This window comes from Typha latifolia, chromosome 4 (genome assembly GCF_019914945.1).
Source record: "Typha latifolia isolate L0001 chromosome 4, TyphaL0001v2, whole genome shotgun sequence".
Classification (NCBI taxonomy): domain Eukaryota; kingdom Viridiplantae; phylum Streptophyta; class Magnoliopsida; order Poales; family Typhaceae; genus Typha; species Typha latifolia.
Window position 1 is genome coordinate 16,260,392 of NC_133089.1, and position 20,339 is coordinate 16,280,730.

Below are 20,339 nucleotides of genomic sequence, written 5' to 3' on the forward strand. Positions count from 1 at the left end.
TACTCGTACTCTTTAGCCCCACTCACTTCAAAAATATTTATTTTCTTATTTTATAATATAACTCTTTACCAATTATAAAATACAAACACTATTTATTAATATTATATTTTATGCCACACATAAACCTAATAATTACTATTTTACTTTTAAAATCTATTTTATCAATTTATTTTATATCAAATCAAAAAATATTCATAGTAATTTTATATATAAAAAAATACTTCTTGACTATTTTTTTCATTCACTTCGTATCATATTAAAGTTAGATACATATTTATTTTAAAAATAACGAAAATAAATATTTATTTTCAAAAATGTTCAAAAATATGGGCCCAACTAAATTGGCCTGGTCATACTGCATTCTAAATCCCTTCTTTAAGCATATATCTTTCTACATTCAATATTCTTCCTAAAGAAAAATACGTCGACTCTATGACCCGGAACTGCTGCCAAAATAACACTTTGTTTGCTAATGAACACCTCTGAGATTAATCATATAGAAAAAAACGAAAGGAAAAAAAAAGTAATCTACATGCAAATACAATGATTTGGAGTAGTCTACATGCAAATACCAGAATTAGAAGGATGAAATTGCAAAACGGATATCCTTTATGTGTTTATAAATATATATTTTATTTTTTTCCCCTCTCCTTTTTGCCCTCGGCTTCTCTATAAAATCCAGGAGGAGTCCCTTCCCCTTCCGCATTTGTTGCTCATTTTGCCGATCTATTATTCTCCGGTCGGATCCGAGGTACGAAATCCTATCCCTAACCCTAGATTTGTGCTTTCTTACAGTGGAATCTTTTCTAGTTTCTGCATTTCTACTGCCTTTTCTCGTCACATCTCTGTTCTCTCTGCGAACACCACTAGAAAATGGCGTTCCCGGGCTCTTTTTCTGGCCATAAACGAGCCATTCGGGCGAAATTTTGAATCTTTTTGAGGTTATATCGTCGATTTGATTATCTCTTTTGGTCCATTTAAAAGGATTGATGTTTTCTTCTATTAGGATATGAATCGGATTATTTCTAAGATTTGTTTGATAACAACGATCCATTGTGGCATTTATGAAGTAGATTGTTAATTTCCGTTTTCAATTTAGTAAATTTCCGCCCAAGATGATACTTTCCAGAAGATATGGCATGGGCGTAGAAAATGATTTATAGCTGGTAATAATAGGTCAAAGAACTACCGAGTGATTTAAAAGAAGCACCTTTTAGACTCTTTACGCGTAAATACCTTGACAATCCTCCAAACCAAAGGACTAGAATTTTAAGGAGCCGGAACTTCTGTAATGGTTATGAACTCATAATCAAGTTTAGAATTCTATTTCCTGTCACTCGGTATATTTTCTCAGTTATTTCTAGATACTGGAGAGCATTTGAAATTGCATTTGTGCTAAATTTATGGTTTTTGAATGCCTTCACAGTAGTTGCCTTGGCGGGATAAGATGGGTCGTGGGGTCAGCAGTGGAGGAGGTCAAAGTTCTTTGGGCTACCTATTTGGGAGCGGTGACACTCCCAAATCGGCTGCCGCTGTGGAGAATCCTGCACCAGTTCAGAAACCAGTTCCTCCACCACGAGTTGATGTCAGCAAGCAGAATCCAGCAGGCATCCCAGGCAGCCACGCTAACAACTACCGTCGAGCAGATGGCCAGAACAGTGGCAATTTCATCACGGTATGAACTTATTGGCTCAATAAGATGTTGTGTAATTCATGCATGATTTCTTTATGGAAGGCACTGTGCAAGTAGAAGGGAAGTTCTTTATATTAAATCTTCAATCATACTTCTATCATTGGTCCTTGCATTTAAACATCAATTACCCATCTTATTAAGTACCAGCTTTTCCGAAGAGTACAGTGTTCCATTTATTATGTCCTTATAAAATCTGTTGATATGTCTTTATAGTTAGCATGGGCTTGGTAAACATCTGCTTTTTATCTAAGCCCAACTAATTTTAGAGTCAGCATTGGTTTGTGTTGATTCTTGTATATTGATAGATCAGTCATAAGTCTGCGTATAAGAATTGGTCAAAAGGTCACCAATGCTGTAATTACTCAAATAAGAATTGCACTAGGAGACTCAACTATCTCAGATTTTGGTTTCATTTTAAGAGTTCGTTTTCTTGTTACTCAAATAAGAGTTGCACTAGGAGACGCAACTATCTCAGATTTTGGATTCATTTTAAAATTTTGTTTTCTTGCTACTCAAATAAGAGTTGCACTAGGAGACGCTACTATCTCAGATTTTGGATTCATTTTAAAATTTTGTTTTCTTGCTTTTTATTATATGTTTTAAATCTGGGATCTATAGTTGAAATGTAATCACAACTCTGTTAGATCGATCACCCAACTAAAAGAGAGGGCTACCCTTGATTAGAATATTATCACGACTCTTGCAACTCTTTGATACTATTCATATGCAACATAACAGCATCCAAAATCTAGCAGCGAAACTTTTACGAGAACATAGAAGGCACACACTGATATCATTAGCACACTTTCTGATTATTTCTCTTTGCATTTAGTTTTTTTAAGCATGGTGCAATTTTCTCACCCTTTTTTTTTCTGTTGGTCTGCAGGATAGACCTTCTACAAAGGTGCATGCTGCTCCTGGTGGTGGTTCTTCCCTTGGCTACCTATTTGGGTAATTATGATAAATCTGGCTGATTAAAACAGCAGATGTGTAATAGATAAGGTGGTCGACATTTCTCTCATGTTAAGGAAGGGCTATCTTTTTAATTTTACTTTGTCCAAAACCCTTTGATATGTTTTTATACTTTCGCGTGAAAATTGTTCCATTAGGAGCTTGGCTGAGCAAACCCTGTTGGTTGTGCAACAAGTAACATTCACCCCTTGTCCTGTAATTGTCAAATTTGTTGAATATCTCCTGGTTCAGTATCCATATTATTACATTTCCTCTTTATTTTGACAAGTTGTCTTGTTGACTTGCGTTTTAATCCTTATAGTGAGATGGTCGTATAACTGTCAAATGGTAGAGACAAACATTCACTGAATCCACTGTTAATGCTGGTAAGGGTCTTTGTCACCTGAAAACAACAAATGAATGTGTCTGCTTCATGAAAGCATGGATCTCATCTGTCCCGTTCTGCATCTGGTATAGAGGCTACTTCACCAAATCATTGGTCCATCGAGCACGAAATGCTCAATCATATATGTAGTAGTTCAATCAATCAATTTCCTAAAAAAAACGTTATGAGCTTGTTTGTAGATGAATACAAAGCATCCTCATATCAAAATTCATTTGCCGATGCAGACAATGAAATTAGATTGCAAGAACTAGTAAATAACTGTTTCAAGATAAATTGCAACAGACTCCTGTATATGCAACCGATCAAATTGCATATATATTGATAACTAATCTTTACCTGATAAAAGAACATTACAGATAAATAGGGATGCACAAATATTATCACTTGACAATCAATATTCTCCTATCAAGTTGTAACAGCTATCAATCTTACAGTATATCCTGTAAGAAGTATTCTTCTATTGAACCTGCTGTGTTGAGTACATTTTGAAGTTTGAAGAATTGCAGAAAAGATGTCTCAAGTACTGCACTCTGAGAAAGGCAACAAATAAATGAAATACTCATTTCAGACTTCTGAAGCAAAAGCATGCTATTTAGACGAATCAGTTTCTGCGACAGAAGGCGTCTGCAGCAACTTCTGCTGCTCCTCATCATCAGGTTCAGCCTTTATTTCAGTCTTTGGTGCCTTGGGCTTTGTGGTGGACTGCTGGTAAAGAATGCCGCCAGACATGCAGATTAACAGCCCTACAGTTCCCACCAAGGAAGCATGCTTGTCCCAAATAACCAAATTAATCACAACTGTAAGGAGTTTGTTCACTATACCGAGCACTGTGAAGCCTGTTGCTGAGATTGCACGTCTACAAGAGAACCCAAAGAAAGATATCGACAAACCAAACAAGCATGATAGACCCACTGGCAGTATCACTTCATAGGAATTCCAATTCGAGACTTTAGCACTGTCATCCTGCATCTTCTTTAGCTCCCCCATTATAAAAAGCTCGAGGGGAAACAACATTAGTGCTTCCAAGTTGTTGTACAGAACAAGGCCCCATGTATTAAGTCCTATAGTCATGACGACATGCTTGATATATACAAAATCTACTGACATGCTTGCAAGATAAGCCAATGCCCAACAGTAGGCCGTCACAGTGAACTGGTAATCAGTGAGAACATAGATCACACTGCCTCCAAATATAGTGGTAAGAGAAAGCCATGTTTTTAGTGACGGCCATGGTTGATGAAGGTAGAGTGTCTCTCCAATGGCTACAAATATGGGAACAGCAGAGCGAAACACAATGAATGTATCCACATTGGCATGGAGGAGAAGTTCACTGTTTGTGAAAAGGGAAAGGTAAAACATTATAGCAGCAGGTAAGAACTTCCACATGGTCCTTAGGTTAAGAGCATCGTGCTCGATGATCTTTAACCATCCGCACATTAGAACTCCAAGTACACTGGTGGAGTATTGCAAGGCTGTCAAGGCACCTGGGTAAGGAAATTTCATAACTGCCCATTTGTTGATTATGGACAGCAGCGATGCCGACAAGCAGTATCCAGCAGCTATACCGTAGACAGATGCTTGCTGGATTAAGCTTACAAGGGAGATTTTCCAGGTCGCTTCAGTTCTTAGTGTGGAATTTGCATCATTGGTAGCAGAAGAATCGTCCGTCGAGGCATCAGATATATTAGACATCTGCAGGGGAAGAAAATGGCTTCAGATGGAGCATCACGAATGTGGAGTGAATCCAAAAGAGCAATATCAGTTAATAAGAACTTAAGTGTGTCTGAGGGTCAGTTTTTTCTGTGTATTCACCTGAACTTTAGAGTAGCTTCTAAAAGGAAAAGGAGATCCTACTCTTCTAGTTTTTTCTGTCACTATAAAATAACTGAACCAGGTTTCACAGTCAACTGCTATTAAAAAGAAGTTTTTTCATTGCAAGTAAGAACATCAAAATAACCATTCCTCTTCTAATCAGTGTTCTTCATCGCTGTATATAACCCGGAGTCAAAAATCAGAAGTCAGATCATCACCTGCCTCTTGAAAATCCTCCAAAACCTTTATTCTTGCCTAACATCATCTATAACAACTCATATAAAATTGTCTAAATTATGTCTCTTTGAATCATCGCACATCTTTTTCTCTCTGAAAGAATTGATTACTTGCTATAAATTGTTCATTCTAGGAAAAAAGAAACACTAATTATACTACAGTAAAATTCTGAATCACAACAGCCATTTCTATTCCACACCAATGTTCTTAATTACTGCATACACTGATCAGCAGAATCAGAAAATCTAAACTGACCTCTTCAAATCCAAATTAAGTAATCCTTCACAGAAAATGTCAATATTATATAAAACCGATCATCTACAATGTACTCACTTTGACATAAATTGCTTACTCCCTGACTTTTATCTTTTTCAAAGAGATTCCTTGGATCTCAATGAGTTCTAGATGAGGGGCGTGGATTTACAATATGACATGGAAAATAGTAGATACAGAAGCAGCACAAGCTGAGCACAACAATTTTGGGCAATCTTTTGACCCCAAAAACTATTATCATCTTAGTGCAAAAAAATAAAACAACAATCACAGAACAACATGGAGAAAACAAACCAACAAAAGCACCACTGAAACAGGAACTTAAAGCGCAAAACTTGTTTATAATATCAGTTTCCTTGTAGAATATACAAAGAAGAATTCAAGAACAAGAAACCAAAGAAATAGATCTTAAAGCAAGCCAAGGTCCTCTATAAAGAGATCACCGATATGCTAGTCCAGAAAATCAGTACCTTGAAACGGGCTGCTCGAGGATTCGCCATTTATGTGAAGAAGAACACAGAGAAGTAAGAGGAAAAAAATGTGAAGAGGATGAAAAGAGACACTGCCCTCAAAGAAGTTAACAGAGCATAATCTGAAGAAGGCTTCCTCCAACCACATGCAAAGGGAAGTCAACGAAGTAGCACATCGCAAGCACTTGGTAAAATAGAAAAGGGAGAGGCAAAAAATTAAAATTAAAATTAAAATAAGCGAGAGTTCATGACCATAACACAATTGCCAGGTCAAAGAAGAAGGCTACAACTACCCAAATGATAGAAACTATATACCTCGCAAGCCCTTCCTCTAGAATCCAATAACCTTGCTGTGTAGACTTATTCCAAACAGGACAATACCCTTCTGCCACCAACTTGCAGAAATTCCCAGAGTGTTTATGAACACATGACACAAATAGAGTTTTACTGAGAACTTAGGAAGCAGTCAAAACTGAATCTTAAGCTCTTTAACCCCCAAATTCTACAGCGCGGACGCGGTGATGTAAAAGAGTCTCCAAAACACTTGCAGAAGAACAGTGACACATTACCAACCAGATAGCATATATTGAGATAAAGGTAGCATCTTTTAGATGGAGTTGTGTACAAGCATACTAGAAAACACGAGCAAACAACTCGATGTCCACACTCTATTAAAGAAGAGATTGGTAGGTACATAACCAACACGAGTATTCTGACAGTTCCAATAAACAACGGTCATTTGTAGCAATTCCAAGAACTAGTCAATACAAATGCAGCACAAGAAACCCTAAATCTCAAACTTAGTCAAACTCAAACAAGACAACACCAAATCACTGACTCTTGCTCAATTAATGAAACATAATTTTACGGATTACCAACATCGGAATCGGCTCAAAATCCGGGGAAAACGAATCAAAATCGAATTTTTCCAAACGGGCAGGCGGGTAATTTGAGAACTAGAGGGATTTAATGGGAGGAGGAGTCACGACAGTCCTCCAATACGAAGGTCGGATCTGAGAGAAAGGAAAGCGAGCGACGCGAGGCGAGGCGAGGCGAGGCGAGAAACTGATCCGAGATTTCGGAGACGATATCTCGAGGCGGCTCACGCGAGCCGCCCCTATCAAGGATCCGATGTCAAGTTCGAATAGCGAAGAATCAAAACATACTGGACCCCACCTACTTTCCTACACGTGGTATACAGATAGGAGCACTAAATATTATCCGGTGTTTCCTGAAGTGAGAAGAACACGGTAATCGTATAAACAGAGGCTTGCTCCGCGACTTAACATACCACTTTCTCTCTCTGTCGGCGGTCAAATTGACAACTTTTATAATCTTTAGACTCAAAACCATCCAATTGGATACTGCCAAGTGTTACAAAGCAGTACATTCCTGAATCGAGTCTTTGCAGAGAATCCGCTGCGAAGAGTAATAAATAATAGATGATTAATAATAAAAATTAGTAGACTACTAGCAATAAATTTTAGAAAAGTAATAGTAACTCGTTTAATGGACTTTAACCCTAAATAATTATTGTAGATAAAAATTATTAGTGGTTTAATATAACTTAATATGATAAAAATATAAAAGAGTAGTAGAACATGATAAATATAATTGAGGTTGGTAGGAGAAGTCTACTATACCAACTATACCAAAAAAATAGCCCTATCAATCAATGCAAATATAAGTACCTATAATTATTGTTATGCATGAGTTTGTCACTTGTCACTAACTCAATAATTTATTTAATTTTGTAAAATAACTCAATAATTGAGTGGTTTTCTTAAAACCACAAGTGACCTTAGAATTTATATTGAGAATAAAATTTTCAGATAATAAAAAGTTAAAGTCAAAGTAAATTAATCTTGTGAAATATTATAGTTGCTTAAAAAACGTACAATGGAGCCCACTAAAAAATAGTTATTAGAGATTCAAAACTAGGGTTTAAATAATTGAGTAAGATGGGTCATGATGTAAGGATGTTTTTTTTCCCAGAAATTAAGATTGGGTAAATATAGAGGACAAGTTAAGAAATTAAAATGGGTCATGGATCATTATTTATATTATAATAAATTAATTTGTTTTCAGGGGTCAATAATATTCTTCTAAATAAAAAACTAATAAGAGGCGGCTTTTGCAATTTAACTATATTTATTTTTTAATTTATAATAATTAACTTATGTAAATTATATACACTCCGATGATAACAAAATAAGGATCAAATATAAAAAATATATACACTTAGTTTCATATACTAAATTACAAAAGTCTCTTTATTAGAGTGCTAAAAACTGTTGGCAATATTAATCAGCAGATAAAAACTTTGGAGCAGTTCAAGCAAGTAACAGTGACGAGTCTTAGTAAAATTAATAAAATTCATGAAGACAGTCACATTCATACTTACACCAGCTGCCATTTGCCACATTCAAATTAACCTTTTTGTAAAGCTTAGTGGCGACCATTCAACTAACACAAACTTATATCTATATGTATGTTATTTTCAAGGTAAAAATATTAGTTGGATAAATGCTACAAATCTCCATTTGATGCATAGCATAATCCATTAACCATTCATAAGCAATGAAGATTCTTATTAAAGATAGATAGATAGATTACTATAACCTAGTAGTTGAGTTTTAGCGACCGATGATAAAAATTATGAGTTCGCAGTGCTCTTGAATGTTGGGGTTAATATTAAATAATTTTTTTTACTATATGTGCTTAATTTGATATGTTGTGATTTATTTTTAAAATTAATCTATACAAATATTTTGAAAAAAAAACACGTTTTTTTATTATCTAAATTGCCTATGGCCTCATCATATAAACTAACATATAAAAATAAAATAAAAAGAATATATGAATCTCCTTATGTTGTGATTCCAGTATTATTCAAATTCTCTTCTTCTCTCTCTCTTCTAGACCTCCAAAGGTAGGGAAGAGACCAACCTGGAATAATGTTGACATACTACCTATAAATGCAAGGAAAACTGATTTTTATTATAGATATTTGCTTAGGATGTCTTGTGTTGGATTAAAGAAGACTATGCAGCAGCAGCAGCATCAGCAGTAGTAATAGGGAAGTCTCAAAATTAATCATCAGTATGTGACTCCTAACAACCAAGAATATTGAGGACCCATGATTAGCCACGTATTTAATTTTTATATATTATTATTATTATTTTATTTAAGAGTATGAAGATAGATAATTTTTTTTAGATAAAGAGTCACTTAGACCCCACTAATGTGTAGCTAATATACTAAGTCGTTTAGTCTAAAATTCAAGTTGTGCGGGTTGACAAACTATTCCTTCGAACTAAACATTTTCAAGACATTGTTCTAAGTCGTCGCGCTGTCGAGCTGCTCCTCCAAGCCAATTATACCGCCAAGTCATTAACCGAGTCAAAACCGTTGAGCCAAACCATCAAACAATCTTTTACACAGTAATAGTTTAGGGTTGAAGTCAATTTTAAAACCTCCTTAATTGTAGTTATAGGTACTTATTAACTCTACTAAAATTGTTTGGTATTATTACTACTACTATTATTATCTTACTTACTTTTATTGCCAAGAGAGAGATAGATTATAGAATAACAAGAAACATCTATAGAAAAAGCCAATTATGAAATGTCCATCGCTCCTAAATTGTTTTGGTGTTAAAATCCCTGTGATTTTGTTTTGGATCTCAATGTTAAGTGGATCCACAAAGAGTATTTGGCCCAACCCAATTCTGACAAGCCCAACCCAACTGCGAATGAACCTCAACAAAACATCTCTCTTTCTATGTAGTTTGGACTCAAAACTCAGTTACTCAAATACAAGAATAGGTTCCTTTTACCTCTCTATATAAGGGGATGGGGATGGGGATGATATTGATATCCTTCTCATTGTAAAAATCATTCTTTTTAAGAACTTCAATTAATTAAGGACTTACTGCCTACTGAAGGATTCCTACCTTTCAAAGACGCATTAAATTCATCTTAATGTACATTAAAGATAGCAGAATGATATAAAGAAGGTGTATAGAGTTAGAGATGAGATGAGATGAGATGAGATGGGTCCATGGACAAAGACCTCTGATTTCTGAGCAAGATTTTTGGAGTCGACAACAGACAAAAGGACAGTGGTGATCTCCTGTGTCTTCCCAGATTTATGGATGAGGTGAAAGGTCACGCAATGTTCAATCAAATCATTTGCGAGTCAAACTGGCAACTACTCAATGGAGGGAAAAGAGACAGAGAGAAAGAGAAATTGAAGGACTGCTATCGTCTCAATGGTTAAATAAAGCCCGTGAATAATGAGGAGAAAGAAGCAGCAGACAGAAGCCATGTTCACTCTCTGTGCGTTGTTCGTCCTTGCCATGAGCGAGCTTCTTGGCAAAGAAAGAAAGAAAAAGACAAGCCAAGCCAAGCCAAGCCAAGCCCTGTTTCGTCGCCTAACAACATTAACGACGTATAACGGGAATCCGTAAGCGGTTAAATCCGATTTGATTTTAATGGTTACAAAATGGGGCTAAAGCAGAGTAGGTCAAGTGTAATTGGCCTAAAATATATATATTACAAGGATCAAGACATGCAGAAAAGCGAGGGAGGAGCGGAGCAGAGCAGAGCAGAGCAATTATTGTCCTTTGCCGTTGCCGTCTCTATCTCTTTGTAGTGCGCACCACCCTCGAGCAAGTAGGGGGGGAGTACGTTCCAATATACTTCCCCTCTTCCTTCCATTTACTCACTTCTTAACTCTCTTCTCTACCCTAATTAATATAAAAAGGACCACACCATTAAACATTACATACATACATACATACATATACATACATCTCTATCTCTCTCTGTCTCTAAGTTTAACGGCGACGGTGACGGCATGAGAGCAGTGCGTGCGGCCGTGGGGCCCGGGCACAAAGGGTTCGTACCGTTATGCCTCGAAGGGTGTGCGCGAGGACGGCGCCGTAGGTGGGGCTGCCCACGGACAGATGAGACCCGACGACGGGTAGCATCGGGGGGTCCGCCGCACTGCGGCTCGTACGTGCCGTATCTGCGGCGGCCTCCCCCGTACAGACACGTGTACTCCGCTACCCCTGTGTCCAAATATTATTATTATTATTATTATTATTATTATTATTATTATATATACATGATATAACGCAAGAAAAAAAAAGGTGGATAAAGGGGGTACTATTTATTATGGAGGCTATAAGTATTAGGTATGGTAGGGGTTAAAAGCAGGGATTAATCATGAGGTAGATATATGAAAGGTTAAAGTTGGTAGAATAAAAAGCCTTTAATTGACCACGGTTAAAAAGCACGGGTTAAAATTTTGAAACCTCCTCCCCATTGGAGTCGCCTTCAAACGTCTCCTATTTAACCGCTTCGTTTCACGCCTTCTTCCCTCGCCTTCTCTCCTCACCTCGCTCTCTAGCTCATCAAGATCTCTCCTTTTCAACTTCCTCTTGGTAGAAACTACTCTCCTCTCGAAGACCCACATCGCCAGAATCTCGCCAGACCTCCTCTTTCGTCTCCTCTCTTCGTTTCTCCTTCAATGGCTTCCTCTGTAATGGACTCCGCCTTCTTCCTTCCGAACACCATCCTTTCCCCAATCCTAGCGTTAACTGTCCTCTTGTTGTCTTTCTTATGCCTTTACCCAGGTGGGTTTTCTTGGGCCATGTCCAAAGCCCAGAGCTCAATCCCTGGACCCGTGGGTATGGTCTTCGCCCTCTCAGGCACCGCCGGACACCGAGCTCTCGCTGATATGGCTAAGTCTCTGAAAGCAATTCGTTTGATGGCTTTCTCGGTTGGGTTCACTCGTTTCATCGTGTCAAGCCACCCTGACACGGCGAAGGAGATCCTTAATAGCTCGGCCTTCGCCGACCGCCCAATCAAGGAGTCGGCCTACGAGCTCCTCTTCCATCGGGCAATGGGTTTTGCTCCCTTCGGTGAGTATTGGAGGAATTTACGGAGAATCTCGGCTACCCATTTGTTTAGCCCTAGGAGAATTGCTGCTTCTGAGAAGCATAGGCAAGAGATTGGAGTCCAGATGGTTGAAAACATCAAAGCTTTGATGGAGAGGAACGGAGAAGTTGAGGTGAAGAGGGTGCTGCACTTTGGGTCGTTAAATAACGTTATGATGAGCGTCTTCGGCAAAAGGTTCGATTTTGGGAATGGGGAAGGGTTGGAGTTGGAAAATCTTGTTAGAGAAGGGTACGAGCTGCTCGGTGTGTTTAATTGGAGTGACCACTTTCCACTTTTGGGGTGGTTGGACCTGCAAGGGGTGAGGAAGAGGTGCAGAAAGCTAGTCGCAAGGGTGAATGTTTTTGTGAGAAGGATTATAGAGGAGCATAGGAAGAGGGGTGTGCATGGAGTTGTTAAGGATGAGGTTGGAGACTTCGTAGATGTGTTGCTTGATTTGGAAAAGGAGGAGAAGCTCTCTGATGCTGATATGGTGGCTGTTCTTTGGGTAGATCTCTTCGTCTCATTACTTCTTTTATTCTTTTAATTTTGTTTTGATATGCTTTGTGGGCTCTACTCAATTCAGTTGCAATCCTTTTGCCTCATTGCATGCAGTCTTTTGGTGCCTTTTGTTTGTTCTTTTGCCTCATTTTGTTGTCTTGTAATAATTCTTTAGGAGCTATAGCTATTGTTTCTACATATCTTGCTTTTCTTGTCATTTATTTGTCTTCCTTAAGCAAGCTCATTGCTTTGCATGGCCTATATGTTTCCAGGAAATGATCTTCAGAGGGACTGACACTGTAGCAATCCTATTGGAATGGATTATGGCAAGAATGGTTCTACACCCAGAAATCCAGTCGAAGGCGCAAGCTGAGATCGACGCAGTCGTCGGCAGCCGCCGCCCCGTCTCGGATTCCGACATCCCTAACCTTCCATACCTTCAATCAATTGTGAAAGAATCTTTCAGGATGCACCCACCAGGCCCACTCCTCTCATGGGCTCGTCTCGCAGTCCATGACGTCCATGTCGGCGATCACTTCATTCCTTCTGGGACGACGGCGATGGTGAACATGTGGGCGATAACTCACGACGAATCCATCTGGTCCGAGCCAGCTGAATTTAGGCCGGAGCGATTCACGGCGGAGGATATTAACATCCTGGGCTCCGATCTCCGGTTGGCGCCGTTCGGTTCGGGGCGGAGGGTGTGCCCTGGAAAGGCAATGGGATTGGCCACAGTCCACCTTTGGCTAGCTGAGTTGCTGCAGAGCTACAAGTGGGTCTCTTCAGACAATGGTGTTGATCTATCTGAGTGCTTAAAGATGTCTCTTGAAATGAAGAACCCTTTGGTGTGCAAAGCTCTTCCAAGGTGCTACTAAATGCTCAAGAAGGTGATTGCTTTTAACACACACTCTTTTGGAGGTTATGGCTTCTGACTCTTTGTAGGAGACTTTGGTGCATGGGGGATAAATATTGTGCCAGTTTTATCTCCATGAGGGGGTTTGTGTTTAGGAGCTTAGTAGTTAGTTAGCTTCATGTTAATTATGCTTAGGTTTAACTAGTCTTCTTTGTGATGTTAACATATGTAGAAAAGGTAGAACATCATCTTCTCCTTGTTTTTGTTTTGTGTTGGGGATCACTAATCATGTATACATAGCCGTTGGTAGGTCTTATCTTTTCTTTGTTTTGCTAGGGTAATGTTGAATGCTTGTTATGTATTTATCTTTTGGAAGGAAACTTGATGTTGGGCATGTTTGTGTACTATTATGCTTCACTTTAGCAACTGACCACTGTGATTAGACACATTAATATCTTAAGATTAGTGCCCTCATTAGATTCTCAAGTGAAACTGGGTGATGAATCTCACAGAGTAGAAAGTTGTACACTCAGAACTATTTGTGAAATGACAAAGATACACATATAAAGAAGTGAGAAATATATGTTTTGTTTCTGGAATTCTCTTGACAGTTTGTAGTCATAAAAAACAAAAAACTTACAAAGTCCCATTAAAATCCTACCCTTTTCTTGGCTTATGCAAATAAGAAAAGATCTTCAGATAATTTCAGTTTATACAATATCAACTTATGTTTCTATGACATGAGATTACATGATATCACTGAAATCGCCCCCATCCACCTTATCTTCTTCCCTATGGACCCCTTAATCAAACACATGCATAAAGATATGTTACTCTCTCTCTCTCTCTCTCTCTCTCTATATATATATATATATATTATTTTGTTGAGAGATTGCTAATGCTCATCAAAAAGGTGGCCAATGGTTTTTCTCCCTTTTCGGATGCATATAAGTATCCAATTCTCCCTTTTTAATCCTCGCATTGTCTATGTATATTGCTCATGCATCTCCTCTTTTTTAATTCATTAGTTTCACAAGCGTGGCTCTTCAACATAAGATAAAATCAGATTCTAGCAGATAGCTTGTGGGTCATTATCTCCGAAAGTTTCCTGTCCAACTATATCCTTCTCACTTTAGAGTACATCTCCACCAAATGATTAAGAATAAGGACCCAAAACCAATGATTTGATTCCAGAGTTGTGCTCTTTTCTGCGATGCAAATCTCAGATACAATATTTGTAGCTACTGAAAGCTTATGCTCTTTCTTTCCCTAGCAAAGGACAACTACATGGTGCTTGGATATTCTCCAAGCTCTCACTTCACTATTAGACACATTCTGTTATGTGGGTGAAATTAAAAGACTAGGAAAGATCTTTAGGGAATCTCTTGCATTTGTTGACTAGTACTGCATACGGTGAGAAAGATAGGGAATGTATGCCTTCTGTGGGGTAACACATGATCAGGAGAGGAGGGGGATTGAATTCTCTTGACTACCACTTGAAAGTTATGTCCATATTCTTCTTTAGCCACTATCAGATTAAGCTTCTCATAGGGGTCGCAATCTCTCGATAGCGATAGCGATGGCGTTACACTCTTGCGATGTGCGATGCTCGGTGTGCAAATCTGGATCAAGAGATTTCTTGTGGCAAATTTATTGTGACTTGTGACTTTAGTTAATAGTTTATGTGCTTGTTGTTTGGAGAATAGATTCTATTTAAAGCAAGCATGCATGCTACAGGATCATGTTCTTGATCCTAGAAGTGTTAGTGGAATCAAGATATCATTCAGCACACAAGAGTGTTAATATCCTAACTAGTGATGCCAGCATGACTTAACACTATTAGGCAACTCATTTAGTAGATTAACCACAACCGCGCATCCCTGAAGCTTCTGCATTCTAAATTAATAATTCACTTGCTAAGGGGCAGTTGATCTTGGTGCCAATGATTTGAATGCAGTAATCATGTAACATTAGGTATACTAGGGAGAGGATTTATGCACCTTAACCCTGTGATACTTAGGCTATCATTTCAATGATATGAACATATGAACAACCTTAGGAAATCTTATCCTCATGAGTGAAGCATGACATGTATCAAACAATAATGCTCGCCTTTTGCTGCGCAGAATAATAGGCTTTGATGGATAAACATATTTCATCTTTCCTTAAAGCTTGAAACTTGAAAGGATCCTGCCAACTCTAAAGTAGTATGCATGATATGAATGAATGCCTCTAATTAAAGCATATGAACACATCATTATCATCATCATCATCATCATCATCATCATCATAAGCACTCTTATCCACTTGTAAAGGAGCAAAAGAACCAATTCTGTGGGTACTTGTGGCAACCTAATATTATTGCAAGCCATGTCATAGTTATGCTAATCATACATATACTCAATCTCATCCCCTTGTTACTCCATCCATTGTGCAAAGATGCGATCGAGTTTTTGTTAGATGATGAACTAATTCTTTAACTAAAATACTAGTGCAATGTGGTAGTGTCATGTGGAACAAACTATGTTCTTATGAAGTACTTTTCAGTGTGCAAGATACATACCCTGAGCTTATTGTATAGATTATAAGCATCTTGTAGTCATTAAGAATCCTTTGATTCTGGCAATGTGAATTGTATGCATCAATCTCTGGCATGCAGTTGGTGTGGCAACTTGTTAGGTTGAAGTATGAAAGAGATGACTGAATTGGTTAGAGCTAAAAATGTGCCAAAGAAAGCGTGAATAGTTTAGAATGTGAAGCATAACTCATTAATCTCAAGCAATTTCGTGTGCTTTAATTTTATAATCAATCTCGAGCAACTCATAATAAAATTAAAATCCATGGGAATAAAACCCATGGAGGTTTTAATTATCCTCTTGTGGATGGAGGGCCGAGCCCAAAACTATAGGAAGTGAATTTTCTCTCACCTCTTGAACTTAAAAAATAATAGTGTTTGGTTATTAAATATGGGGGTTAATTCAAACAAAAGAAAAAAAAAATTCCAAACATTTATCAAGTTATATATTTCTTGATTCCATTGACAGTCTTAATTTTTCTCATAAGATCACAGCCATTCAACTGTGAACTCTGTCTCGTTATTCTGCTCAGTATCTGTGTCACGTGAGCCATCTAATAAACCCCAAAATTCACAGGAGATATAGATAGGAGATTACTTTATTACATCACACTTTAAATTGATCCAAGGAGATTAATCAAGAAAAGTACATGAACCTACTACCTCAGAACAAATAATTAATTCGTATTCGCTTGCAATGTCAGATTATAACACCAAACATCAGAGCAGTAATACAGAACATTCTCTGGAAAACAACAAACGACCATCTCTCTTCACCTTCTTCATCATGTTCTATAGAATATAATCAGTGATGGAAGGATACAATTCTGGAAACATGTCAAATTTGAAGGCAAACATGCACTGCTAGTGAACATCAAGTTCAATGAAAAAGAACATGAAAAATAATAAATATAGTTGCATCACCTAATTCTAGTAAGCATCATATAGAAGTTCCCAGTTAGACACTTAGTTTCTGAAGTAGTATGTTTGTCGTTGCAAGTTCCTCAAAATAATCATATTCTTTGAAAACTCTCTTCTTGCCTGAAAATGTATATATATATTCGAAAACTACTTCAGAAATTACTTATCAAATATATACATTTATATATATATATATATATATATATATATATATATTAAAAAGATGACCAGAAGGCAAATAACTTATCAAATATAATTAGTTGACAAAACCACCAAAAAAATCAACAAGATTTTGGCCTTTGAAATCTCTATCTTTTGTTACTGAATCAGCCAATCAATAGAAATTCTCTTTTTCTTTTCAAAAGAGAAATGGAAGATCAAGAAAAAGGTAATACTAGAAAATAAAGTAGGCGACAAAACTAGTCAAAAGCCCATTACTGGGAAACTATACCTGTATAATCATTGGATGGTATTACAATAGAAGATTTAACCAAAAAAAAAAAAATCGATTTGAAGGGACCATAGATCATTTTTCAAATGGTAAACTAAGTATGCAAAGCCTTATATGATACCGTAAATAATAGTAGATACAAAAGTGATACTATTGTGACTTGGAGCAGATAATCTCTTGTAGCATGATTACTAATGCAGGTTTAAAAGCTTGTTTCTAGTTGAACTAAAATATTGACAACCAGCGATGACAGAAAAAAGTTAAATTTGAGTAGCGGAAGAATCTTCACTATTGAGTGATGCATAATCTTCCATGAACAATTACAGAAAAAACAAAAAAAGAATCTTTTAGCCATGTAAATAGGGCTAGGACCTATCAGACCAAAATATCCTATAATACATATCCATAACCGGCCTTCGGAAACAAAATCCCAAGCTACCTCAAAAATCTACAGAACAGAGGATTCAAGCAAACTTGATAAGAACCAGCTATACTTATGTCATGAAGTCAACAATACTGGATGCCTTCTTACTTAGCAAATGGGAGAAATGCAAATAGAAATAAAGGATGTAAATGCAGTGCTTCCCAATGAAGAAGGCAGATGACATTGAAGTACTAACAATTATCACTGAGGAAGGAAAGTGTAAGACTTATATAAAATGTTCATGGCATTAACAGTATCAGAGAGTAGGACATCAATTTCAGATGATCTTTGCTGAAGACTGGAAAGATGCCACCTGGTGTATGCAATTAAGATACATACTAAGTGTCAACAGAAGCTAAACTAGCAGTTAGACTATGGCTCCGAGCAGGAATTACTAGGATTGAAATGTGTATTTTCACAATCCCTACCAAGCATACATTTTTCTGCTAGAAATGCAAATTGGAAGTTTTTGAATCTTCTGGAAGAAAAGAATATACAATTTACCAAATCCCAGACATTATAATCCATGGGGTATATCAGAAAATTCTTAGAATTCTATTCCAAGTTAGGATTTGTATCACAACACTGATAATACCAAATCCCAAACCAAACAGGTCTCAGCATATAAGTTCCATAACATGCTGAGAAAGTTAATGAAATGAAACACATGATATGGAATTAGCCAATTACAAATGCAAATCCTAGAAAAAGATCACAGGAGCAAGGAAGCAAGACAGGGTGAAAGAAGGCATATCTAAGGGTTGGCCGTAAATGAATAATGATGTAAGATATGTTCCCACAGGCATTTATGGCTAAACAACCCTTTCAAATGCAATAAAAATTGATAAATAAAAAATAACCTCAATGATGATGAACTTATAAGAATGAAAAGGAACATTACATGCAAAGGGAAACACAAGACAAGTGAATTTAATGAATATATAAAACTTAAAAATAAAAAGTAAAAACCTGCACACCTTCAATTTGCCGAGCTTGCCACTTGCCAGATGCTGATTCTTATTATTTCCATGCCGAATCATCTAGGTAGCAGAAATATTGTTCCCAGACAAGCTCAATGGCAATAACATCCAAAAATTTCATAATTCAAGAGAACAAAAGGTAAAGAACAGAAAATGGGAGTTATATAGATGAAACGATACGAACATCATAGTTTGCAATTAAATAGCTCTTCGAAGAGACCTCGACTTCCTCACAAAGCTCAACCGGAGCTTCTTAAGCCTTCTCCTCTTCTTCACCATCTTCTCTGGTAAAGTAAGCCTCTTTTTCACCTTCTTCTCCTTCTTCACCTTGACATACCTCGGCTCGACCTTGTACACTGTCTGCGTTGCTGGAACGCCCCGTGCCACCGCCTCTTTGAACAATGCATTCGCCCTATCTCCCTGATTCTGCGTCGCCAACTTCCCTATCAACAAGTCATAGGTCTTGACGCCCGGCGCATGCCCATAGCCCTTCATCATCCGAAACACCTTGATGGCATGCTCCACCCGCTCAATGCCACACAAGATCTTTACAAATCCATAATATGCCTTCCTATCAAGTTTATCCCCGAGCCCTGCCGACCTCATCCACCCAATCATCTCGTCCCCCTCAGAAACTCTAGCAGCCTGATACAAGCTTCTAATGAGCACAAGGTAAGTCTCTGCATCCGGCGAGCAACCCCATTCGCTCATTTTGCGAAACAACTTCAATGCGTCCTCCGTCTTCCGAATCTTGCATAAGTTAGTGATAAGAACTCTAAAGGTCTCCGCATCACGGGGAATTCCGGCAGCCTCCATATCAAGAAGGAACCTTTCTGCTTCTGCCTGAAGCCGGAGAGGATCCTTCTTCCGGCAGAGCCGGCAGACGCAATCAAGAATGGAATTATACGCCGGGGTGGTCGGATCAAACCCACCGCGGCGAGCCTCACCAAGAAGACGGAGGGCTTCGTCGAGCTTCCCCGCGGCGGACCAACCCCGGATAAGCGTAGTGCAGATCTCATCGTTCGGGAATATTTCGTCTGCGAATTGCTTCACGGCGCGCTCGGCGTGGCCAGGGTATCCATTGTCGGCGAGCGCGGCGACGAGTGCAGAGAGCGCGGGGAGGCCGCGGTGTTCGGCGGGGAGAGAGGAGAAGAAGGAAATCGCTTGGGAGGGGCGACCGGCGCGGGAGAGTTGGAGAAGGGCCGCGGAGAAGGAGAGGTGCCCGGCAAATCGGGGGAAGTCAGAGAGGAGGAGGGAGGACACGGACTTGAAGTCGCGGCGTGCGGCGAGGTGGTGGACGAGGAGGGAGAGGGAGGCGTCGGAGGGGTGGAAGCCGCGTTGGCGGACGAGGTAGCGGAAGAGATCGACAGCCGCGCGGCCGGAGGAGGGTGAGAGGATGAGGACGTCGCGGAGGAGCGCCGTGGTGAAGTTGACGTCAGAGAAATGGAGGGAGAAGTGGGATGCGAGAGAGGAGAAGGAGGAAGAGGAAGAGGAAGCAGAGGAGAGCTTAATGAGGTCGTCAGAGATAGAGCGGGCGATATCAGAAGGTGAGGCGGAGGAGGAAGTCTTGGTGGGGGTGCTGGAGAGGAAGCGTTGGAAGATGAGTAACGCCGGGGCCGGCACTGGCACTGGCACCGGCTGGAGCGGCGGAGGAGGAGGAGAAGGGAGGAGGCGGAGGAGGAGGCGGAGATGGGTGGGGCGTCGCCACATTTTCTTGGGTTTGGGAAGAACAAAGATGTGAAATGGAGAGAGGATGGCTCTAAAACCCTAGAAGGAATTAAATGGGCCAAGCCCAATAAATAGGCCCACGAAGACTAACTAAAAGTGAAAGGGAGAAAGGTCATCTTTTT

The 20,339-nt window shown here is 38.8% G+C and overlaps 4 protein-coding genes across 11 annotated transcripts; 2 read left to right on the plus strand and 2 right to left on the minus strand.

Moving 5' to 3' along the window:
• The first annotated feature begins 651 nt into the window (after positions 1-651).
• On the plus strand, positions 652-2,932 carry LOC140786405 (protein SPIRAL1-like 3). Of its 3 annotated transcripts, none has more exons than XM_073134808.1 (3): positions 652-751; positions 1,427-1,675; positions 2,580-2,932. In XM_073134808.1, the coding sequence occupies exons 2-3, from the start codon at positions 1,448-1,450 to the stop codon at positions 2,646-2,648; spliced, it is 297 nt and encodes a 98-aa protein (XP_072990909.1). In that variant the 5' UTR covers positions 652-751; positions 1,427-1,447; the 3' UTR covers positions 2,649-2,932. The 3 variants fall into 3 exon arrangements, with proteins under 3 accessions (XP_072990909.1, XP_072990910.1, XP_072990911.1); XM_073134809.1 differs by having other exon boundaries at positions 666-751; positions 1,430-1,675; XM_073134810.1 differs by lacking the exon at positions 652-751 and adding an exon at positions 815-941 and having other exon boundaries at positions 2,580-2,819.
• Positions 2,933-3,249: 317 nt separating this feature from the next.
• LOC140786404 (GDP-mannose transporter GONST3-like) lies at positions 3,250-6,931 on the minus strand. 5 transcript variants are annotated; one of them, XM_073134802.1, is made up of 3 exons: positions 6,158-6,398; positions 5,843-6,026; positions 3,250-4,742 (listed from the first exon to the last, which is right to left on the minus strand). In XM_073134802.1, the coding sequence occupies exons 2-3, from the start codon at positions 5,870-5,872 to the stop codon at positions 3,639-3,641; spliced, it is 1,134 nt and encodes a 377-aa protein (XP_072990903.1). In that variant the 5' UTR covers positions 5,873-6,026; positions 6,158-6,398; the 3' UTR covers positions 3,250-3,638. The 5 variants fall into 5 exon arrangements, with proteins under 5 accessions (XP_072990903.1, XP_072990908.1, XP_072990905.1 ...); XM_073134807.1 differs by lacking the exons at positions 5,843-6,026; positions 6,158-6,398 and adding an exon at positions 6,722-6,931; XM_073134804.1 differs by lacking the exons at positions 5,843-6,026; positions 6,158-6,398 and adding an exon at positions 6,718-6,876.
• A 4,187-nt stretch (positions 6,932-11,118) lies between these two features.
• LOC140786243 (cytochrome P450 78A5-like) lies at positions 11,119-13,542 on the plus strand. 2 transcript variants are annotated; one of them, XM_073134530.1, is made up of 3 exons: positions 11,254-11,389; positions 11,484-12,292; positions 12,558-13,542. In XM_073134530.1, the coding sequence occupies exons 2-3, from the start codon at positions 11,501-11,503 to the stop codon at positions 13,158-13,160; spliced, it is 1,395 nt and encodes a 464-aa protein (XP_072990631.1). In that variant the 5' UTR covers positions 11,254-11,389; positions 11,484-11,500; the 3' UTR covers positions 13,161-13,542. The 2 variants fall into 2 exon arrangements, with proteins under 2 accessions (XP_072990630.1, XP_072990631.1); XM_073134529.1 differs by having other exon boundaries at positions 11,119-12,292.
• A 4,950-nt stretch (positions 13,543-18,492) lies between these two features.
• On the minus strand, positions 18,493-20,252 carry LOC140786244 (small ribosomal subunit protein mL104 (rPPR9)). Its single transcript, XM_073134531.1, has one exon. The coding sequence runs from the start codon at positions 20,197-20,199 to the stop codon at positions 18,688-18,690; it is 1,512 nt and encodes a 503-aa protein (XP_072990632.1). The 5' UTR covers positions 20,200-20,252; the 3' UTR covers positions 18,493-18,687.
• Positions 20,253-20,339: the final 87 nt, after the last annotated feature.